Source organism: Lacerta agilis, chromosome 3, assembly GCF_009819535.1.
Source record: "Lacerta agilis isolate rLacAgi1 chromosome 3, rLacAgi1.pri, whole genome shotgun sequence".
Lineage (NCBI taxonomy): Eukaryota > Metazoa > Chordata > Lepidosauria > Squamata > Lacertidae > Lacerta > Lacerta agilis.
The window spans coordinates 107,471,589-107,496,273 of NC_046314.1; the positions used below are offsets into that span (position 1 = coordinate 107,471,589).

A 24,685-nucleotide genomic window follows, 5' to 3' on the forward strand; every position below is an offset into this window, starting at 1 on the left:
AAAGAGAAAATGAGTCGGGCTGAACCCTGACCAAAGGCACAGTCATCCTTCAGAAAATCCGCACTCTTCTGAACGTTCCTTCCCTCTAATCTAATCTCCAGGGTTGCTGCTGGAAGATAACCCGTCCATTCGTGCCATCACCTTAGGACATGGGCATATACTGGTGGGAACAAAAAACGGGGAGATTCTTGAGATTGATAAAAGCGGCCCCATGACTCTGCTTGTGCAGGTACTATGACTTCCAGCATTCCTACACTTCCTCACTTTCATGCAACCTTTATTGCTTTATTGCTAATTAGTCTCCATCTACCTCTCTCTCTTTTCCTTTAAGGTCAGATTGCTTTGGCTCTTGGTGTGCAGATCAGTTTGTTTTCAGAGTTTATAAGTTGCAAAGTAAAATGTCCCTCAAAGTTCCTTTGTTTTGGTGTTGCATGTGTTGACAGCTGCTCAGGTTTTAATAGCAAAAATATGGGAAATATATGATGCCAGCAATAGACTTTAGGAAGAGAAAAAAATGGGAAAATGATTATGAATAAAATAGCAAGCTTCGTGCACTTTTGAATGGGTGAGGTTTTGTGATTTTGAGAAAAAGGAGGGTTGCCTTTTTTGTTGCGTTTGGAATCAATATGCAACAAATGAGGCAGTAAATATGAACGCATCTAGTATGGTTTAAATCAACTAGATTAATATTGTTTATTAATAGAACTGGAAAATCAACTACAAGAAACAAGAAACAAAACAAAAACGAAAGCAACCTATCAGAATGCACAGTTGTTTTTGTGCTTCTCAAGTAGGGATGTGGGGAGAAATTCAGTTCAGCACACTTAAAACCGAACCTACTTAATTTTCACTTTCCAAAGCTCCCGGAATGCATTCTGTTTGAAAACCAAGGTACCACTGTATAGAGAACACTCTAGGATGTGTGGCAGAGCACTTTCCGACTCTGTGGGTAGGTGCAGGCAGAAATGTTCTAAATGGTTTATGAAATTTATCAATCCCTCCACCAGTACACAGGTGAGAAAGGTGGAGAATAAATGGGAATTTCAGGGACCCTCGTTGCCAGAGGACGAGTAAGCAACACAGTAAAAAAACAACAACCCCACAACGCTATTTCGAAAGTAATCCTAGCTTGGAATTGAAGCATAGATGTACATGCTTTTCTTTCGTAAACCACTCTTTTTCTGGATAAACAGGGGCATATGGAAGGGGAGGTCTGGGGTCTTGCAGCGCACCCCCTCTTACCTATCTGTGCAACAGTGAGTGATGATAAAACTCTGAGGATCTGGGAACTTTCCTCTCAACACCGTATGCTGGCTGTGAGAAAGCTTAAGAAAGGTAACCTTCCTTTAGTCCTATATATGCTATCAATACAGCACCTTTTTTACTATCCTCCTTTGGGTCATGCCTTGCACCTGTGACTCCTAGAAGCTGTCAGCTGTTAGCTGACCGGCTAAACCAGGTGAGGGTTTAGCCGATGGGTCTCAAACCTTCCGTGAGTTAGGGACTTCTCTTGTATGCAAAGACAGACTCTGGCGGATTGAGCGGACAAGACCAAGAGTGGGTCCAGTGGTCAAGAGGGCAGTTTCTGCACATCCTGTAGAGGGAAGTGAGGGGCAGAAGGAGCAGAGCCGTCTCATCCATAGAGGCCGGTGGCGCGGTGCGCCAGGGCGCCGGGCAATCCAGGGGCGCCCCCGCGAGCCCGCCGCCATACCGGGCTCCCCCTCCCCAACCCGCCCCCGCCCCCACGGGCAGGCGGGCACTCGCGTGCCGGCGTTCGGGCAGGCTGTAAGCCGCCCGCCCTCGCCTCCCGGAGCCCCAGCTGGAGCGCTGAAGCGGCGCGGGGCTTTTCACAACCTTCCAGCACTCCAGCTGGGGCTCTGGGAGGCGAGGGCGGCCGGCTTGCAGCCCGCCCGCCCGCCAGTGCGCGAGCGCCCGTCCGCCCGCCCCTCATCCTCCGCCCGCTGGAGCGTGGGCGCCCGCTCCAACGCCACGCCCCTCACCCCCCGCTCGCCCACCCCACCTCCCGAGGGGCGGCCAGCGCGGGAGGGAGGCGGGCGGAGAGGCGGCAGGCGGGGGCGCCGAGGGATTGCTGCGCCAGGGCAGCCGATCCCTCTAAGACGGGCCTGAGAAGGAGCTTATCAACCTGGTAAGGGAGCTCATCTAGGAGAAGGCAAACTCTGATCCTAGACTTCCACTGTCTTGTGGGATGTATTTGAGAGAAAACCTTAAAACATATTCAGAGTGGAGTCCCTAATTCCACCTAATTCCAGCAACTCCTGCAGCCAAGGACCTCCATACATACTGCCCAGGCTTGCACCCCAAGGGGGTCACTTCGGTGCTGCTAGGGCAGCGGTTTGATTTCACCCCCGGCAGTTTACTCCATTGTCTCTCGAGTCAGATGGATGCCAACAACATGCATAGTTATTAGGGACACAGGAAGCTTTCCGACACTGCGTCAAACTTTTGGTGCATCTAGGTCAGTATTGTCTACACTGACTGGCAGCAGCTCTCCAGGTTTTCAGGCAGCCCTACCTAGAATTGTCAAGGATTGAACCTGGGACCTTTTGCATGGAAAGCAAATGCTCTGCCACTGAGCTGCAGCCTTTCGCCTATGACACTGGCTAATTCAAAGATGCTGATTGATCTCCATTGACTGCTATCTTCCTCGGCATCAAAGCTCTAAACAGAAACTCTCTCTAAATGTCTTTTTTCCAGGAGGACGGTGCTGTGCCTTCTCCCCCGATGGGAAAGCCTTGGCTGTCGGGCTGAATGACGGGAGTTTTCTGGTAGTGAATGCTGATACTGTAGAAGATATGCTTTCCTTCCATCACAGAAAGGAAATGATCTCTGACATCAAATTTTCCCGAGGTGCAGAAGAAATGACTTATTAATAAAAGGCATTTTACCACGCAGTGTTACAAAATACTGAGTTTAGCCAATTGTTTTTCTCTTTGGGTTTGTGTGAACATTTGGAAACCAAAACTGCACCATCCTTGTTCAAGAGAGACGTAGCAGCAGACTTTGGGGAACCCCAAGATTTGCAGAAATGCAAAAAGTCTTTAGGGGGAAATCCTAATGAGAACTGACTGTGCTTAGAACACTGACTGGAGGCAGTGAACAGAATGGAGTGTATTAGAAAAGGGCATGACTGGCTGGAACCCTGAACAGAACACTCCATGCTGCAACATTTTATTGCAGGTCCCACTTGTAGACCACAGGCCACATCCTATTTCTCAGACCTCTCCAGCAGTTAACTTTTCCCCTCTATGTTTTCTGTGCTGTTTGTAGTGACGGGTGACATCTCAGTTCCTCCCAACTGGCATGTTTCCTTGTAATAATACATGCACACGCATAATGTTGCAAGGAAACTCCAGTGCAGAGGGTGGGAGGGGTATATGAATTATTACTATTTGCAATTTATTGCATTTGTATACTGCCCTCCATCCAAAGATCACAGGGTGGTTTGCAGCATAAAAATACAAAATGGAAACAAACTGAGTAGCACCGCATTGCCTTTACCATATTCTTTCATTTTGCTTGCTACTTTTCCATTACAGTGGTATCTTGGTTCTCAAACTTAATCCGTTCCAGGAGTCCGTTTGACTCCTGAAACCGTTTGACAACGAGGGCACAGCTTCCGATTGGCTGCAGGAGCTTCCCGCACTCAAGCAGAGCTGCGTCGGACGTTCGGCTTCCGAAAAACGTTCGCAAACCGGAACTCTTACTTCCGGGTTTGCGGCGTTCGGGAGCCGATTAGTTCGGCAACTAAGCCGTTCGAGAACCAAGGTTGTTGTTGTTGTTGTTCAGTCGTTCAGTCGTGTCCGACTCTTCGTGACCCCATGGACCAGAGCACGCCAGGCACGCCTATCCTTCACTGCCTCTCGCAGTTTGGCCAAACTCATGTTAGTAGCTTCGAGAACACTGTCCAACCACCTCATCCTCTGTCGTCCCCTTCTCCTTGTGCCCTCCATCTTTCCCAACATCAGGGTCTTTTCTAGGGAGTCTTCTCTTCTCATGAGGTGGCCAAAGTACTGGAGCCTCAACTTCAGGATCTGTCCTTCTAGTGAGCACTCAGGGCTGATTTCTTTGAGAATGGATAGGTTTGATCTTCTTGCAGTCCATGGGACTCTCAAGAGTCTCCTCCAGCACCATAATTCAAAAGCATCAATTCTTCGGCGATCAGCCTTCTTGATGGTCCAGCTCTCACTTCCGTACATTACTACTGGGAAAACCATAGCTTTAACTATACGGACCTTTGTCGGCAAGGTGATGTCTTTGCTTTTTAAGATGCTGTCTAGGTTTGTCATTGCTTTTCTCCCAAGAAGCAGGCGTCTTCTAATTTCGTGACTGCTGTCACCATCTGCAGTGATCATGGAACCCAAGAAGGTGAAATCTCTCACTGCCTCCATTTCTTCCCCTTCTATTTGCCAGGAGGTGATGGGACCAGTGGCCATGATCTTAGTTTTTTTGATGTTGAGCTTCAGACCATATCTTGCGCTTTCCTCTTTCACCCTCATTAAAAGGTTCTTTAATTCCTCCTCACTTTCTGCCATCAAGGTAGTATCATCAGCATATCTGAGGTTGTTGATATTTTTTCCGGCAATCTTAATTCCGGTTTGGGATTCATCCAGTCCAGCCTTTCGCATGATGAATTCTGCATATAAGTTAAATAAGCAGGGAGACAATATACAGCCTTGTCGTACTCCTTTCCCAATTTTGAACCAATCAGTTGTTCCATATCCAGTTCTAACTGTAGCTTCTTGTCCCCCATAGAGATTTCTCAGGAGACAAATGAGGTGATCCGGCACTCCCATTTCTTTAAGAACTTGCCATAGTTTGCTGTGGTCGACACAGTCAAATGCTTTTGCGTAGTCAATGAAGCAGAAGTAGATGTTTTTCTGGAACTCTCTAGCTTTCTCCATAATCCAGCGCATGTTTGCAATTTGGTCTCTGGTTCCTCTGCCCCTTCGAAATCCAGCTTGCACTTCTGGGAGTTCTCGGTCCACATACTGCTTAAGCCTGCCTTGTAGAATTTTAAGCATAACCTTGCTAGCATGTGAAATGAGTGCAATTGTGCGGTAGTTGGAGCATTCTTTGGCACTGCCCTTCTTTGGGGTTGGGATGTAGACTGATCTTCTCCAATCCTCTGGCCACTGCTGAGTTTTCCAAACTTGTTGGCATATTGAGTGTAGCACCTTAACAGCATCATCTTTTAAAATTTTAAATAGTTCAGCTGGAATATCATCACTTCCACTGGCCTTGTTGTTAGCGAGGCTTTCTAAGGCCCATTTGACTTCACTCTCCAGGATGTCTGGCTCAAGGTCAGCAACCACATTACCTGGGGTGTATGAGATCTCCATATCTTTCTGGTATAATTCTTCTGTGTATTCTTGCCACCTCTTCTTGATGTCTTCTGCTTCTGTTAGGTCCTTTCCACTTTTGTCCTTAATTGTGGTAATCTTTGTACAAAATGTTCCTTTCATATCTCCAATTTTCTTGAACAAATCTCTGGTTTTTCCCATTCTGTTATTTTCCTCTATTTCTTTGCATTGCTCGTTTAGAAAGGCCCTCTTGTCTCTCCTTGCTATTCTTTGGAAATCTGCATTCAATTTCCTGTATCTTTCACGATCTCCCTCGCATTTTGCTTGCCTTCTCTCCCCCGCTATTTGTAAGGCCTCCTTGGACAGCCACTGTGCTTTCTTGCATTTCTTTTTCATTGGGATGGTTTTCGTTGCTGTCTCCTGTATAATGTTACGAGCCTCCATCCACAGTTCTTCAGGCACTCTATCCACCAAATCTAAATCCTTAAACCTGTTCTTCACTTCAACTGTGTATTCATAAGGAATTTGATATAGATTGTATCTTACTGGCCCAGTGGTTTTTCCTACTTTCTTCAGTTTAAGCTGGAATTTTGCTATAAGAAGCTGATGATCTGAGCCACAGTCAGCTCCAGGTCTTGTTTTTGCTGACTGTATAGAGCTTCTCCATCTTTGGCTGCAGAGAATATAATCAATCTGATTTCGATGTTGCCCATCTGGTGATGTCCATGTGTAGAGTCGTCTCTTGTGTTGTTGGAAAAGAGTGTTTGTGATGACCAGCTTGTTCTCTTGACAGAACTCTATTAGCCTTTGCCCTGCTTCATTTTGAACTCCAAGGCCAAACTTGCCAGTTGTTCCTTTTATCTCTTGACTCCCTACTTTAGCATTCCAATCTCCTATAATGAGAAGAACATCCTTCTTTGGCGTCATTTCTATAAGGTGTTCTAAGTCTTCATAGAATTGATCAATTTCAGTTTCTTCAGCACTGGTAGTTGGTGCATAAACTTGGATTACTGTGATGTTAAAAGAACCAAGGTACCACTGTCTTTTATAATTCAGCAACATTCCCCCATGCTTCTGCAATGGAAATACAAAGAAAACCACAGCGAATGCCATGCCACAATTTACTTGAGATTTTTCTTTTACAGATGCAGGGAAATACCTGGCAGTGGCTTCCCATGATAATTTTGTAGATATTTACAATGTGCTTACCAGCAAAAGAGTTGGCATCTGCAAAGGGGCATCCAGCTATGTCACACACATTGACTGGGACTCAAGAGGTAAAAACCTTGAATATGTGTCCTAGCCTGGTCTCCAGTGAAACAGATTTCGTAGTTCTTTTTGACGTGCTACAAAACATGTGGCTCCTGCTTGCCCAATGATGAAACAAAAATATCCAGACAGCGTCAACATTATATTACATATTCCAACATGAGCCAAATGCATTTTGACACCAAGACATAAAACAACATTTAAAACAAACAAAAATATGACTATTGGGTAAAACACTTCAGATGAGGGAGGTGAAACAGTTACTTCAAATCTCCATTTTAAGCAGCCAAATAACTTTTCATCATTATTATTCATCAATGCAAGCTTTCCCTGGCCAATTAACACCACCTACAGACTCAGAGTGTGTGTTATATAAACTGGGCACAATTCAGCTAGTGATGTCAATGGAAAAGTTAATGCAGAACTGCTGTCGGAATGTAGGCGGAGGTTTTTTGGTGACCTCACAGCAGGCCAGCCAATCAGCGCCTTGTGCACCTGACGTCCGCTACAAACTTGTAGGGCAGTTTCTCTGAAGGCGACTGGTATATTTAGATGGAATGCTTTGAGAAAGCTTTCTGGGCCTCTCCACTCCTCTAAAATCTTACACTCTTAGTGTAATCCAGAAGTAATTTCCCAGTTGATGAAGACTAGTTATTTTTGCAAGTGCTGAATAACTAGGTTTTAGTTCTTTGTCAAAACAAACCATAAAGGGAATTTACCCTTCTTTGTCAAACCATATCTTAATTTAATAGTGAGAGAGCCTTGTCATAATATCCTCTTTCTTTTTGATCAAGGGAAGCTATTGCAAGTCAATTCTGGTGCCAAAGAACAACTCTTTTTTGAAGCTCCGAGAGGAAAGAGGCATGTTATAAGATCCGCCGAGGTAGGAATGAAAGGGATGGTGGAATATGTCACGAATTGAACTTTCAAAGTTTTATATGTTGTTGTTGTTGTTTCCTTGCTCTCCAATAGAATCAGAGCATAACGTACAGCTTGGTTTGCAGAGTTTCCTATTTGCCTTTGCCAAAGCTAGTTTGTGATCAGCCTGGTCCTCTGAGCTGTCTTATACTAGCCTCCAGAAGGTTTCTACTACAACTCCCAGCAGTGCCACCTGAATTTGGTTTTTGCCAATTTTCTTGTGAACTGACCGGATCTGCAAAACCTAGACGAATGTGTGAAATGAAAGGAATGCAACTATCCTTCAGATTTCACACTTCTCTGGATTTTACAATGCAGTTCTTGTCCCAAAAACATACCCAAATTTGTAATTTTTTTGGGGGGGAGGGAATAACTTTTGAAATGTGTATATTGTGAGAAGATACTTTAGAAACCAAATACTTTTGAGGAAATGCTTAGGGAGAAACAGTGATTCAAACAACACTTGGTGAACTTGATCCAGTAATGCAGCGAGAAACTTCTTTGTGAAATACCCTTCCCCCAATTGTATTCCTCTGAATTATTTTGCTGATTCTTTGTTTACTTGAGAGTAACTCTGACTTCACTCAGTGGGAAATATTTCTCAGTAGGCTTGTATGGGTGTGCACTTTCAGACAACCTGATCATCATCATCATTATTATTATTATTATTATTATTATTATTATTTGTTGTTGTTGTTGTTGTTGTTGTTGTTGTAATGTTTGTATGATTCATTGTGATTCGTTTGCCCAAAATTGGTAGGGAGGTTAGATGAGATTGACTATTTATTGAGTATTCATTCCAATTTGTTTGTGGGAAGGTTAGACAATGCTGTATCAAGCAGTTATCATCCCACACTTTCCATGGCATTTCCCCATCAGTTTCCTTATCACAAAAAGTCCAGCTTGGAGGGGAAGTGTGTTTGTTGCTCAAGAGCTCCGAATCAACAGTCCCGCATCCTGAATTGGAATCCCATCAGAAAATAGCCTGGAAGCACCTGCAATGTCTGGTTCTTACCTCCATCTCCCATGTCGTGCGTTTTAAACCTTTGGTCCTGCTTTGAAATAAAGAATCTTTGGGTTTCTTGCAGGACATTTCTTTTTTAAAAAAGAAAAGAAATCCAGACGTGAGCTTAGTAGTTCAAGTTTTAAAAATAGGGTTGCATGGAACAGCACATGGTGATTTTGTGTTTTTAATGAGCCTGCTGCAATCACTGCCCTTTATTCGAGGCACATTGAACTGCATTACATCTTTCGAACAAAATGAGCAGCTGGAGGAACAATTCGCCCACTCTGTAAAAGTGTATGCTGCAAGAATCAATTCCCCAGAGGATGTGAACTGCTCTTACATTTATGGATTCTATATATATGTACATACTCTTTTCAGATAGAGAAGATCGAGTGGGACACATGGACGTGTGTCCTTGGTCCTACCTGCGAAGGGATTTGGCCAATGCACAGCGACGTCACTGTTATCAACGCGGCTTCTCTTACCAAAGATCGCACGCTGTTAGCTACAGGGGATGATTTTGGGTTCGTAAAGCTCTTCAGATACCCGGTCAAGGTAATGTACAATACAGCTCAGGTTTCGAAGTCTTTATACATGTTCCAAAAGCATGCTGGCAAATGCATTTTAAGGGAAGATGGGCAGAAAGCAGAAGGAATCCTTTTGGTTTCTTGCAGGGTCACCACGCTAAGTTCAAGAAGTACGTGGGGCACAGCGCCCATGTGACTAATGCCCGCTGGTTACACAATGACTCTGTGCTTCTGACGGTGGGGGGAGCCGACACGGCTCTGATGATCTGGACTCGAGAATTCGTGGGCACCCAAGAAAGCAAATTAGTGGACAGCGAGGAGTCAGACACGGATGTCGAAGAGGATGGAGGTAACGTTGCCTACGTTTTTTTATTTGTTACACTTCCAAACTTCACGACATGCATCCGTACGGGAGCAGCTGAGACCAGATTCATGGGCTTTTTGTTCACTTAAAGAGTCACTCTACACATTATTCAGGAAGAGGAGGCGGTGGCATATAAACTGGGCCTTCCTAGGTGAGGAAGGGGATGCCATATCTTTGAATGCTTCCCTGTGGAAATAAAAACCTCTTTGTGTAATAAGCTAGCATATCAGGGCGAGGGCTGTGTGTCACCTTTCTGCTAGTTTACTACTTGCAGGAAGGTTCCCCTTCCCCCCCATATTTGGAGCAGCATTTAAAGCTATGTTGGCCCAGCCCTGCATTCTAAAATGGCACAGCCCAGAATTCTCCCAGCTCATTCTGGGTTGTGTGTAAATGGGCAAGAGACAAGAAGATGATCAGTCAGTGTTGTAATACCAAAACAAAATAAAAAAATAATAAAAAAAATCCTTCCAGTAGCACCTTAGAGACCAACTAAGTTTGTTCTTGGTATGTGCTTTTGTGTGCATGCAGACTTCTTCGGATACACTGAAACAGAAGTCACCAGATCCTTAAATATAGTGAGGGAGTGGGGAGAGATATTACTCAGGAGGGTGGTGGGAATGGGTGATTGGCTGATAGGTGTGGAAAACCTGTTGATGACTGTTAATGACTGCAATTGGTCTTACAGGAAAAAGCAAGGGGTGAGATGGCTTAAAATAGCATTGTCATGTATAATGAAATAAGAATCCAATGTCTTTGTTCAGACCAGGTCTCTCCATGGTTTTAAGTTTGGTAATGAGTTGCAATTCAGCAACTTCTCTTTCCAGTCTATTTCTGAAATTCCTTTGTAATAAGCAGCTACTTTGAGATCTTGTATAGAACGTCCTGGGAGATTGAAGTGTTCTCCTACTGGTTTCTCTGTCTTGTGATTCCTGATATCGGATTTCTGTCCATTTATCCTTTGGCGTAGGGTTTGGCCTGTTTGTCCAATATAGAGAGCTGAAGGGCACTGTTGGCATTTCATGGCATACACAATGTTGGAAGATGAGCAATTAAATAGTCCTGAGATGGTATGTTTGATGTTGCTGGGGCCAGTAATGGTGTTGTCCGGGTTTATGTGGCAGCAAAGTTGGGTTTATTGCTGGCTCTGGTACCAGTGTCCATGTATTACCAAGTTTGCTAAATAAGTTAATCTGAGAGGACCTTGGACCACCCTGATATTTACAAGTTTTAAACTGTCATGGCATTGGCCATGGGCACCCTGTTTTTTTGTTTTTTTCTGAACCATGCGCACGTTAATTTCTATGCTACGATATTGCAAACACCTAAACAAGTGTCGCGTTCCATTTTGCATCCATCAAAGGTTATGACAGTGACGTTGCAAAAGAAAAAGCAATTGACTACACCACGAAGATCTACGCCGTGAGCATCCGAGAGATGGAGGGCACAAAACCACACCAGCAGCTGAAGGAAGTTTCCGTGGAGGAAAGGTATGGCAATGGGGAGGCGCTCAGTTACTTTTCTTCATTGTTCCACCGAAGGGGCCTGCTGTTCCACACAGCTCCAAAACCTACATTGCAAAATCCACATTACCCTGCAAGGTAATGTTTATTTCAAGGCGTTATATTGCAACCATCCAGTTTTTAAAAGTTCATCTGCGTATACTTTAGAGTTCACTGTGGGTGCTGATACGTATTGCGTTTTTAAATCTACAGCTGTCATCTCCCTTATTTGGATGCTGCCATATCTACCAAATCTAAATTCTAGCTTTTCTACATATTGTACTGAAATGTAATGTATTCCAGGTACCACCAAGCTGTATTGTCCATATAATTGGGAATGCTACCATGTATTTATTTCAAACGGAAGTGGAAAAGAAAAAACCTTCCCCCATGGTTCTGGGTTTGCATTTTTTCTTTTTAAAAAATCTTTCAGCAGTTGTAGTTACATTGCAGGTCTTTCCATCAACTCGCAAAGTTTATGGTTCTCCCTTAGTGTGGCTGCCAGAGTTTGGCCTGGCAACTATGTCTATTATTTTAATAGCTTGGGGAAATCAAGACACTATTCAGGAGACAAGGCTCTACTCCAGCAGCCCATTCTTCCGCCTTCCTTTCTCCACAATCTGTGCAGCAGAACAGGAGCCCTGCTTGCTACAGTAGGGCAGGGGCAGGGGGCAGGATGGTTTGAAGGAAAAAATGAACTATAGAAATAATGCATATAAAAATAGCATGGAGCTGATAAAGCAGAAGTTGCTGTCTCTGGCTCAAGAGCTGGCCATCTTATCAGCTAGGTACAATTCTTACGTTATCTTTATTTATTTTTTTAAAAAAAATTATTAGTTTTCCAATATACCCCCAATAATATCCAAATTATAACAATTAATTCCCAAATTATGCAATTATCAAAATGGCAATCGACTTCCAATTAATACATTTTAGTTAAAGTGGCTCCCCGGATGGTGGTTTGGGTGCATTTCCGATCTTATATCACTGCGTTCCAAAATCTTAATTAATGTCAGTTACGGTACATTTCTGTTATAATAAGAATCCCTTAGTCAACAGCTACATTGTTATAATATATAAATTTATAAAGCTTCAAGTGAGGTTCTCAAACTATTGTCTTTATTCTGCCCTGCGTGTGAAAACTCTTATGTCCAGGGAGATTCCTTCTGTCCATATATGGTGTTGTCTCTGTCACTTCCCAGATGTTGTTCTCTCCCATTGTGGCTTTGGGAGGAACTGAATCTCAAAGTTTCTCAGAGGTCTGATCTCTCCGTCCCTTGCTTCAATGTCTCAGAACAGGCAACAGTCTGCTAGAAACCATTCTGTCTCACTAGTAAAACATGTCACAGATCTTTGCCATTTCCCCCTCAGCCTAGGAAAAGGTGAGCAGTTTTTGAACCCGCTGCAGATTTAATACTCCTTTCCAACACCCAGAATCTCTGCAGCGTTCTTATCATAGCCCCCAAATTCTTTTCCTTCCAGCTAGAGATTTATGGCCCAATTAAACTTTATTTTAGATTACATTCCATCAGTAGCGCAAACAAATCTCAGTCTCTTTTTCCTTGTCTGTTGTTTTTAAGCAGAGATGAGGGGAATTACTCTGTCTTTCCGACACAGTCATACTTGAGCTTCCCCTCCCCTCCTTTCTTCATTTCAGATCACACACAGTTTCCATCTTTGCTTGTTAATATCAATATTACTCCAACGTCCCTTCCTCACTTGTAAATATCTTTTTGTCTTGTATTCCGGGGAGGGTTGCCGAATCATAAATATATAAAAGAAACTTAGAATAAACAAACCGTGTGCTGCCCTCTCCCCAACCGGCTCTCACACTGAAGAAAATCTTATCTCAATTCAAACTTTTGATCCATGTAGCTGATATGTTCCGCAGTATGTTGTTGCAGCCCTTTTCCATCATGTGCCGGTACTTTACAGTCAATTAAAAATCCAATTAAACGGAGAACCTCTGCTTCTTATTGGCGGCGTAGGAGGGTTTTCACCAGGCAAAATGATTTCGCACTCAGCGCCTCCCTACCTCCTGCATTCCATGCCAGAGCAAGAGCCAGGTGTGAGTGAAGCCCATTCCCCCCATCCCAGGGGGGAATTTGCAAAGATGATTTGCCCTCTGTCATCCTTGATTTTCATTTGCCAACGATCCCCTGCTATTGTGGGGACTGCCTTCATTAAGGCAGGCGTTGGGACCGGAAGCCCAATTCTTACATTATCCAAGAGGCATGGGTACTGATTGCATCCTCAAACAGTGACTGTACCTCATCAGTTTCACATAAGGATGGCATTTATTCAAGGGAGGCATGACGTCCTGCCACCGCCTCAGCCTCCCTTACCTGGGTTGCTCAGCAAAGTCTCATCTGATTTTGGCGTGATCTCAGAATATTTTGGCAAAATTTCACTGGAAGCGAGCGCTGTTGCTGGCGCCACATCCCCCCTGGTGGTGGAGGTGTCAGGGTGCCTGCGAAGGTGCTACGTCTCGGGCTTCGGCCACCTGAGGCAGCTTCCTCCTCCCGCCTCACAAGTGGGCTGGCTCTGCATGTTATCTCTTGCTGCCACCATGTGAAAGCCTTGTCAGCGAGCAAGACCACATTTCGAGCCTGATCTTGAAATTCCTCTCCATGTGAGACTAAATGTGTTGGGAGACCAGTGTCTAAAACAGCTGCCTCTGGGTTTTCTCACTCCCTTTCCATTTCGGAGTATCCCCCGATATGAGAAAATCAGGATTGAGGCAGGGGGACGAGTGGGAAGGCTGTGATTTGGAGGAGAACGTCATATGTGCAATGGAGAATTAATGGGAGGTACAGGAAGATTAGTGTCCGCATTAAACAACAGTATGGATGCGAGTGCATTTTTCTTTCAGATTCTGTGGAAGGTTTTTTTTTAAAAAAAATATCTTAGGGTATTTACTTGATGCAAAATCAGTACCTTCATGCTGTTTGAAAGGTAGCCCTTTAATTTTTGTTTGAACGTGAGAGGAAGGCAAAGTGACAACAGGGTCTGTGGGAAGCAATACCAGGCTCAGAAAACAACAGACCTAAATAATAGGTTTAGCAGAACGTTTTGGGTGCTGCTGTTTGCCACTCCAGTGCTGCTAAGCAGCTGTAAACTGCTTTTGTGTTGAATAAGCAGGGCTTAGAGTTGCTTTGCTTAGCTGGAACAGCACAAGGGATTCAGAGTTTACTCGTGGATCTAGCTGGCACTGTTTCTCCAAAGCTGCAAGAGGTCTCCACTCTCTGCATTGTTACTATTTACTGCCTGTGGATGTGTGCAGAGCAGTCACTGCTACTCCTTGAATACAGGATACGTGCAGTTCCTCTGTCCTCTCCTTCACTTTGGCACCTTCCTTGCCAGCAAAACGCAGCTAATATGCTGTGGCAGATCTCCATGGAAACACTATCAACTAGCTCAGGAGGCCCTCTGGTGTAGCAGAGGCACCATAATAGTCACAACATGCTGCTGCTGATGCTGCTGCTCCCTGTGAGCAACATGGAAATGGCCTCCATTTTTTCCACTTTCATTTCGCTTTTAATTTGTACACCGCCGTTCTATTTCACAATACCCAAGGCGGCGGTGTACAAGCTGGATGTAAGGGATTTGCCTTCTCCTCGTGAGGAGAGCCCAGGGGGAGGTCCTACTCATGAGGAGAGCCCAGGCGGGAGGAGTACTTGCAGGGAGAGCGGGGGAAGGTGACCCTGCTAGTGGGGAGGATCAGTTTAGGGAACCTCCTCGAGAGGAGGTCTTGCTCAGGTACAGGGAGCCCCAGCCACTGCTGTCATCTGACTCCTCTCAAAGCCCATCGCCAGAGCTCTCTCCCGCGGAAGAGGAGGAGGAGCCGAGGGTCAGGGATCCTGGGCAGAGACCCAGCAACGCCAGCCAGAGGCGATCAGAGGGGGAGTTGCAGCTTCCGGCGCCAGCACAGCGTCGGGGGGGGGGGTTAAGGGACACAGAAGACGTCATTTCAGGGTGCCAAAGCTTTGGTGCTGGGCGGGAAACAGGAGAGGGGCACTTCCGGATTCTGCAAGTGACTGAGCGGTCATGTTTTTAGCTAGCTCTGCACTGTAAATAGTTATGCACAATAAAGTAGTCTTTAGTGTAAGAGGACTCTGTTGTTACTCATGAGCAACACCGTGGTGTACCCTGACACTGAAGAAACAATCTAATCCAATACAAAAAGGTGATAATAAAACATAACTTTAAAATAAGCAACTTATATCACTTAAGGGAATATTCAGCAATCCATTAGAATAGTATTGAATAATATTAAATATCAGCATATAAAAATTAAACAGAAATCCACTCTTAACAGTTATAATAAATAATTTCTAAACTATAATCAATAAAAGGGACGTGGGTGGCGCTGTGGGTTAAACCACAGAGCCTAGGGGCTTGCCGATCTGAAGGTCGGCGGTTCAAATCCCTGCGATGGGGTGAGCTCCCGTTGCTTGGTCCCTGCTCCTGCCAACCTAGCAGTTCAAAAGCACGAAGTGCAAGTAGATAAATAGGTACCGCTCCGGCAGGAAGGTAAATGGCGTTTCCATGCACTGCTCTGGTTCGCCAGAAGCGGCTTAGTCATGCTGGCCACATGACCTGGAAGCTGTACGCCTGCTCGCTAAGCCAGTAATGTGAGATGAGTGCCGCAACCCCAGAGTTGTCCACGAATGGACCTAATGGTCAAGGGTCCCTTTACCTTTACCTATAATCAATAAAGCAACGGCAAGTCACTGTGCATAAAATAATACAATACAAATTGAGAAGCAGAGACTGGAGGGTGGGGCAAGACGGGTGGAAGAAGGCCTTGCCTGATGAAGTCTCTTCCCCTCACAATTCTTCCTCCAGGCACAGATCCCTTATGAGGACTCCCAGGGCTGGAGAGTGGGGCAAGGCAGCTGGAAGAAGGCCTTGCCTGATGAAGTCTCTCCCCCTTACAGTCTCCCCTCCGTAGCTCTGACTTTTCTCCAAACTGCAGACCCATCCAGACTTGCCCACAAAACCCACATTTTATGTCGGCAGCTTGTCCCCCTGGCAGTCTGTACCTGACCAGATTCTTCTTTCAAACGGCTGGGTCTTTCCTTCACCTTCCAAGGACACCTGCATGGTGTTGCCTCTCCCTCTCTTCGGACTCCGCTTAATCCACCTGTTGTATGATACCTTTGCCATAACCCCTTGGCTCCCCACCCACAAATGAAAGAAACAGATTGGATCTTTAGAGAACAAATAAGCAGATTGAGTTATGGCGAATGAAGTTGTCCTGCTTGTGCAAGGACTTCCAGTTGTGCCATGGAACTTGCCCTCTTTCTCCCCCCTCTTCATGCCCCCTCACTCCGTTCTAGTGTTTTCCCCAGCCCACTGGAGCAGATTTGCAAGGGGTGGTGGTGGCAGGGGTGGCAGGAATAAGAGACGGGAAGGAAGTTCCATTGCACAAAGGATATTCCTTGCAGAAATGGGATGACTTCGTTGGATGCAACCCACTGTTACAATACGTTATGTGGCCATGCTGAGAACTCGGGTCTCGGTTGTTTTGTTTTGAATCGTCCTTACTTGCAGATAGTGTTGGAATCAATGCAACGGGCCCTTTCAAGCATTGCTCCCTCTAATTGCAAACTTGGATGGTGAGCGCCCACAGGAGTTGAACCTGAATGGGACCACTAAGTAGTGAGGAGGAAGCATCAGCATGATGAAGAGTATCATGGGATTTGTAGAGTTCTGAAAAATCATTTTAAAAAACCCCTAAAGGACAATAAAATAAAATATATATCTCCAGATGGCCCAATAATGACTGTGTATGCTTAGTAGTGTTAAGTGTGGAAAATAAAAATGGAAAGCTGGGTTGCTCTGCTTTGAGCTCTTTGCAGTTTGTAGTAATCCAGGACAAGGATATGGTTGTTGGCCAGTTGGCTGGCAGGAGGAGTGCTCCTGTTAGGCGTCATGATACATGGCAATATTTTGTTCCAGGTCTCGCTTGCCTTACACTGTTGGTACAGTGCGTTCTGTGTCCTGGATATGTCAGCACATCCTAAACTGAAAACCGTGTTAATCCATTTGCAGAGCCCTTTGCAGTGGCTTGGTTCGCGCAACATGGCAAGCCGAACTACAGTTTACTAGGATTGCTTAAATGGGTGGACTCCCCAAGGCACATTTGCAGCTGTTTTACTCCACCCTGTTTTGTTTTTTAAAACTCCTGAGCCACACTGAGGCAAGCCAAAGTTTGACCTGGTATGTGATCTGAACCTGGAATCATGGCCACACTTAGTCCTTGAGAACCATGACTTGCAGCTAACATTTTTTGTTTGGCTTACCACGCTGTGTGAACCAGGTCAGTGACACACAGTGGGATCCTTTAATTGAAGCCACTCGTGTATTTTCAAGAAGTCTACTGGAAACTACTAAGAATTACTTTTTTAATTTATTTGTATCCCATCACTCTTTAGATAACTTAGGTTGATGCTCATGGTTCCCTTACTACATACCTTTTATCTAAAGAAACAATTCTGTGTGGGTTGGTAGCAATTTGATTTTTCTCATAGCAACTGGCCCCAGGTTGCTCCATAAGGTTTATGGCCAAATCCAGATTTGTCTTCTCTGGATTTGTCTTCTCCAGATTCAGCTGTCTGCCCACTGCATTGGCTGTCAAAGTTACCAGATTCCTCTAAGGAACTACGTTGGAAGCCAGTGTGGTGTAGTGGTTAAGAGCGGTAGTCTCGTAATCTGGTGAACTGGGTTCGATTCCCCGCTCCTCCACATGTAGCTGCTGGGTGACCTTGGGCTAGTCACACTTCTTTGAAGTCTCTCAGCCCCACTCACCTCACAGAGTGTTTGTTGTGGGGGAGGAAGGGAAAGGAGAATGTGAGCCGCTTTGAGACTCCTTCGGGTAGTGATAAAGCGGGATATCAAATCCAAATTCTTCTTCTTCTTCTTCTTCTTCTTCTTCTTCTTCTTCTTCTTCTTCTTCTTCTTACATTGCACAGAGTAAAATAAACAACAGCAAACCAGCAATGAGCAAGCTGCTACTTGCCTGTGTTGAATATTTCAACTTTCAAAAATGCAGGGTTCTAAGAAGTTGTAACATGATTTGGGAATTCAAAATATATATTTGTTAAATTAATATGGTTTACTTTTGCTTGGTAAGTAGTATGTGTGTAAAATTGCATAGAAACATTAAAATGATTATGAAGTATTTGCAGTTATATATTAATATTATTATTATTTATCATTACCTAGATTTTTCAAAAAGATAAATTTAAAATTCTTTGGTTTTCTGAAAGACCTTTATGTGCTTCTTCATCAGATGTAGACTTAACCAAGCTAAATATTGTCCAGTCACTAAAACAATAGCAGATTTGAATTCCTTGCACCCAAAAACACATTTTTTAGTGCTGTTTAACCTGTCCTGTTTCTGCTTTCGGGAGATGTGTTTTGTCACCTTCTTGAAAGAGATTAGTTTCCTCCCAGCCAAGCAACCTCTCTCTTTCCCCGACGATGCATTCTTTCTTTAAGACCACCCCACGCCCAGGTTCTGGCTTCGTCTTAGCCTCCTCTCCCCACACACCACTGCAGTCTTGCTTTTCACACCTCTGCAAGCACCTGCCATCTGTATCCACTCCTCTCCTCTGCTCACCAGCCAATATTTGTATGTGCCACTTGTACAGAGGCATGCATGCCAATCCTCATAAACCACAGCAGCTGTAGTTCCAGAGCCTGCAGCAGCCATCCAGGCTAGATGCCAAGAATATCTTCCATGTTGTCCCCTGGGGTTTTTAAATGCTGAGTTTCCAGAAGCTGGAAAAGGAGCGAGACTCACTCTCTCTCTCTCTCTCTCTCTCTCTCTCTCTCTCTCTCTTCCTCCTCCTCCTCCTCCTCCTCCTCCTCCTCCTCCTCCTCCTCCTCCTCCTTATAAACAATAGGAGCATTCAGACAGCTCCAACAATGCGGATTGAAATCACGGTTTCTGCTGCATCTGGTTGCCAAAAAAGTGTTTGCTGGACTATTAGAAGCCAAGGGCAGGCCATTGGAAGCCTTTGCTGGAGCCATGGTGGACTCTTGTTAGACACGTGGACCAGCTGAGACCATCTCAGCCTGAGCTCCCGCAGGCCTGGAAAACCAGTGGCAACCTTTTAATTATTCTCATGACTTTTTACCTTGCTTTACAGTATGCTCAGTCAGCTAACAATATGGGATTGTTGCAACAGCTTACTAAAAAAAATAAGCTTTATCAACAAATCTAAAGGGCATTACAAACCAAACCCATCCAGTAATATTCAATAAAGTTAAATGTAACAGAGACCAATAGATTGTTTCAACAAGCCACCAGTTATTTGAATGCACATTTAGCCCCAGCACCCCCACTAAAAAAAAAAAAATGCTTTAGGAAGTTTACAGGCTATGGTCATCATCCTAGGTAAGTTATTTCTAGACTCGAGGAGCCACTACAGAAGAGACCCTTCCCTGACCCATAAGGCCTGCTTCAGTTTTTGGTGGCATCTTCCCAGGGCCTTTCTGGCTGGTTGTAGAGTAAGAGAAAAATGACTTGGATCCTCATAGGTCACAGCTATGAGGGCTAGAAATTTTGTGCATTAAAAATAAACCATATCTGCAAGATACCAGCTCTCTCCATCTTCAGCGCAATGTGGATTGTGCACAGAGGAACTGTATACTTGTGAGAAACAATATTGGGGACTAGGGGTTGCATTTAATTTTCCAAGCCTTCATAAAGCACAGTTTATGAAGCAATGGACGAACATCAAAGCGCACCCCCCCCCCATCTCATGCTGTTTTCAAATCTGCTCTGGAGAGTTGCAGGGGGACTCAAAGCTGACGTAGGGGGTGTGCTGAGGAGGATAGGGAAAGAAGGTTTTGTCGCACAAGGAGAAATCCTTACACTGAGGGAACCTGAGCCATAGTGCTACATTGAATATACCCCACAAACACTTACGTTTTAACCTTAAAATATTCCAGGCTGGCTCATGCTTTTACACCCAAAAAGAAAAAGAAAAATGCAGTTGAGTTGCATTACTTGGTCCATTTTGAGGAGTTGATGGAGAATTGTTTTTAAAGAGCTGCTGTTTCAAACTTCATTTCTGCATCCCTAAAACTTTGTAGACCTTGATTCTTCTTTCTCCAAATGTTTTGTTGTTTCCTTCCGATTCAGGGCATTCCTCTCCCAACAGAAAGAGAGAAGTGAAATTTGTATTGTAACAATTGTTTAACAAGGCGGGTCTGGGCATATGAATCCTGCGGTGATTTTAGTCTGTGCATTTCATTGAGAAAATTAATGGATGTTTCTCTCTCCTCTCCCCCCCTCCCCCGTTTTTCTTCTCTCCCTTCTCGTTTTGCTATCTCTCCCTCCCCTCCACCTCCTCCTTTCTCGTCCTCTCCCTTCTTTCTCTTGCTCCTCTGATTGGCTCTCCGCCCCTTGCTCTGTCTGCTTAATTTAGGAGTGGGGCACTTATCAAAGGAGCCACAGGAACAGTCTCGCGGTGTGGGAGTCCTAAGAGAAGTGCTCCCACACCACGGGACCATTTGGTCAGTAGCGCGACTGTCCCGGACAAGCCAGGGCAATTGTAAGCCATACAGTTTTATATTTAGGACACAAATGAATTGTACCTTGGATGAGAAAGATATTTATATGCGCCAGACTTGAATCTCTTTAACCAAGCAGGTCATATTGTTGATGGTACTTCTGATGTCTGCAGTTGTTTCATGTTACTGATATGTGGGGCATTGCAAAGCCTCTGCATTTTGCCTTTTACTAACACCTGATTTGTATCCCTTGTTTTAAGCATCCGTCTGTTTTGAATTGCATGGCCGGGTGAACAAATAACCTCTATGATAACCAGTGGGGAAGTGACCCTTAAGCAGAAAGTTAATTGCACAAGGCACATTGAAGCTCTGCTCTCTCCCTCCGCTGCCTTTCTGTAATACAACCAATGCGGTATGGGCATCCTTTTTTGGCAAGCATGCCTGTTGAGGCTTTTGTTTTAAACTGGAAAAGCCTCAAAAACAGTTTAGCACTTGGAAAACACTAATGGCGTCCAGCAACGCTTCCTGCTGCATTTCCCTGCTTCTCCAGTGCTTTTGCAGAGTTGTTCAAACTTCAAACTTCTTCTTGCGCAACAGTGTGTGTGCCTTTCTTGCCAGCAAATAAACTCCACAGAGTCTAGCTTGTTTTAAGCAAGCAAGCTTTATTTACAAGCATAAATCACTCCCTGGAGATACGGACGACATGTCTGCGCTCCGGTCAAAAGTGAAAGTGAACAGAAAATTAACAGTGCGTCACATAAATCACATAGGCTTCGCATACAGCAGAACTACCCAGATGTTGTGACATCATCCTCCCTGTGGGAGGGGCGTACTGTTGAGCTTATTTAACCTTGAAAGCTCCAAACCTCACAATGCCTCAACTCAAATATGAAGTATTAAGACAGCACCACTCTAACACACCTTGCAGAGCATATGCAACCCCACCAACAGTGCTTTACTGTATCTCTTCTGTTGGTCTACTGGGCCTGACAAAAAGGGTTGTCTCCTGGACACTAGCCCTGTTCAGACATTATTATCAGATTTCTTTGTAATCCTTTTATGCTGCGTACAAACGATAGGGCCGCCCCACCTTCCAGAAGCTGTTTATGCTATTGCTGATACTAACTACTAGCTGATATGTGACTTAGCTTTCAAAATGGCTCCCACGTGTTTTTTTTTGCATCGCGACTTCAATGCTTGAGACTAACTGATTTGTGTAAAGTTGGTTCATTTGTGTGCGCGCAGAAGGTACTTTTAGGAGAAATGCTTAAATTGCTTTATACTCGCGGTATGGATGCTCACACATTAAGTTTATTTGCTCCTTTCGAAATGCCGCCCATGCAGTTTTTGATGGTGACAGAGGACAGAGGGGGAGGGCTTGTGTGCTATGGCAGTGTGCACCTGCTGGAGCTTGGACCAGCTCATTTACCCCTTTCGAGGAAGGAATATAATCCAGGGCAAGTCTTGGGCTCTCACACAGCCAACTCCACCCCGAAGGAAAATATATGCTGTGCTGCTTCATCTGTCCCTGGTGAACATGGAATGTCCTGAGCAGGTGGACAGGAAGTGTCTGTCTGTCTGTCCATCTAGCCCTCTTCACATGAGAGATGCACAGGCTTGATGTGTGCATGGATGAAACACCTGAGTGTTTCATTTGAAGAGGGCTTTTACCTCCCTATCTCCTCTCTCTTGCTGCTGTGCCATCTATATAAATGGCACCTTACGAAGTTACTGTTTGCAGCTTGAGTCCGTATGCAACAGAAGAAGTCAACTATCCTGAAATGAATCCTTGTTTGGAGCACACACCCGTAACTGTAATGCATTGAGAATGGGACTTAGTTAGAAAAAAGGAAACTTGTGCTACTTGGAGCAGAGATTTCTTGGATAGGGAAGAGTTCTGTAGTCCTAGCTAACTGACTCATTGGAAACCAGCCATGCTTGCTTCCTTTGTTCTCAGAGTGAGATCCAAAGAACGGCATCTCATCAACTTCAGTGTCTGAAAGGAAGGTGAGGCAGACGTGAGAGAATGTGCAACCTGAGAGTTATCAGTCTAAGCTTCAAAGGAAAGGTCAGCACAGAGCTCAAAGGACAAATAGAGTTTAGGAATTGGAGGTCTGTCACTCTCACTGTCTTGGCCACCATGCAAACCTTTCTAAGCAAAATGGACTGCAAAATGGAGAGTGGGAGAACTTAAAGAAGGGACAATCCATATATTTTCAAGTGTGGGCTGGTAACAAATATTCTGCACTTGCTTCTGCCTGCACAATATGGAAGGTTTTTTTTTTTGGCTCAGTACAGAATGAAGTAGCCTGAAATGAGAGCAATTATTGGGGAGGAAACCCATTATTTTCTCTATAAAATCCATGATCGCGCCTTGTCAGTGCAAACTCAACTGAGAATTCCAGAAAACCGCTCCCTCTTGTTCTTTTCCTTGGCAAAATCGTAAGACTGGTGTGTGCAATGATCCCTTAGCTCAGGCTCAGGTGTATACATACTGAGGACTATAAAGCTTCCGACTTCTATCAGGCTGCCTACATAAATGTCTCACTTTGAGCTGCCTCAAGACAGTCCTTTATGACACTTTTCAGTACAGCTGAGGCTTTTTTTGCACAGAAAGGAAAGTCTGTCAGTGTATGTGTCAGGATACCCAGGGGGTTGCTCACAAGTAACAACAGAGTCCTCTTACTCTAAAGACTACCGGTACTTCATTGTGCATACTTATTTACAGTGCAGAGCTAGCTAAAAACATGACTGCTCAGCCACTTGCAGAATCCGGAAGTGCTCCTCTCTGGTTTCCCACCCAGCACCAAAGCCTCGGCACCCTGAAACGATGCCTTCTGGGTCTCCAAGCCCCCCTACGCTGTGCCTGTGCCGGAAGCTGCAACTCTCCCTCCGATCGCGTCTGGCTGGCAGTGCTGGGTCTCTCCCTTGCATCCCTGACCATCTGCTCCTCCTCTTCCGTGGGAGAGAGCTCTGGTGACGGGCTTTGAGAGGAGTCAGATGACAGCAGTGGCTGGGGATCCCTGTACCTAAGCAAGACCTCCTCTCGAGGAGGTTCCCTACACTGATCCTCCCCCCTCGGAGGATCTCTTTCCACTCTCTCCTTGCGAGGAGTACTCCCGCCCTGGCTCTTCTCACAAGTAGGACCTCCGCCTGGGCTCTCCTCGCGAGGAGAAGGCAAATCGCTGACAGTATGCAATAGATACAAGCCAGTGAAGTAGTTAGACAGCCTGGCCCAGAATATTGCTTTGTGTTTTGGCATTGCTCACAAGACTGTCCGCTATTTGTATTTCAATGCACACCAGAGTACTCTGGAAATGATGAAGAGACAAGGTCCTTCCTTCTTAAAAGCAGAGTCCGCTTGCCCAGAAGTGAGATGTAATCAACTGATGCACTGCAACACCCTCACACAGCCAAAGGGCTGGTCATATTTCATTGATCCGATTTACATTTTTTAATTGATAAAATACCTCCAGTAAAGCAATTTGAAAGAATTTCCTCTGCCAGCTACAGATTCCAAAAACAGCCAGCCAGAGGAAATACCTTGCAGATCATCCAAGATATCAGCAAATTCAGGCAGGAGGTGAAATCTATAAGCAGCCATAAGTTCCCCCCTTCCTCCTCGAGCATCGTTGTGAGGAGTTCAGAAGTTTCTGCTTCTTGAAAGAATAATAATAATAACAACTTTACAAAAGAGAAGAAGATCCTGCTTCCATTTTAAATAAACCACAGTTTGGCGGGTCATCCAAACCCTCGGTTGCTATTAATCTTAACTATGGTTAGTTGAATCAAGCCAGCTTCATAAACTGTGCTTTGAAGTTGGCCTCTTTCAACTGGGCATGATTAAAATTAACTGAAGTTAATCTGAAATTGAAGTGAAATCTTTTTGACTCCTCTTTGATGCTATTCCAGAAGAGGCGAGGGGGGCCCAGATTCACGATGGGAGCCTAACAGTGCAATGCTATGCCTATTTGTTGTTGTTGTTTAGTCGTTTAGTTGTGTCCGACTCTTCATGACCCCATGGACCAGAGCACACCAGGCACTCCTGTCTTCCACTGCCTCCAGCAGTTTGGTCAAACTCATGTTAGTAGCTTTGAGAACACGGTCCAACCATCTTGTCCTCTGCCGTCCCCTTCTCCTTGTGCCCTCAATCTTTCCCAACATCAGGGTCTTTTCCAGGGAGTCTTCTCTTCTCATGAGGTGGCCAAAGTACTGGAGCCTCAGCTTCAGGATCTGTCCTTCTGGTGAGCACT

At 44.9% G+C, this 24,685-nt stretch overlaps 1 protein-coding gene across 2 annotated transcripts in view; it reads left to right on the forward strand.

Annotated features, from left to right (window-relative positions):
- EML6 (EMAP like 6) overlaps positions 1-24,685 on the forward strand; it is a 151,683-nt gene that overhangs the window by 88,058 nt on the left and 38,940 nt on the right. For both annotated transcript variants that reach the window (XM_033145091.1, XM_033145092.1), the window contains exons 20-27: positions 102-229; positions 1,194-1,335; positions 2,716-2,868; positions 6,467-6,598; positions 7,385-7,473; positions 8,893-9,069; positions 9,189-9,390; positions 10,766-10,892. In XM_033145091.1, the coding sequence (XP_033000982.1) occupies positions 102-229; positions 1,194-1,335; positions 2,716-2,868; positions 6,467-6,598; positions 7,385-7,473; positions 8,893-9,069; positions 9,189-9,390; positions 10,766-10,892 (1,150 nt within the window). The remainder of the gene's footprint in view (positions 1-101; positions 230-1,193; positions 1,336-2,715; positions 2,869-6,466; positions 6,599-7,384; positions 7,474-8,892; positions 9,070-9,188; positions 9,391-10,765; positions 10,893-24,685) is intronic.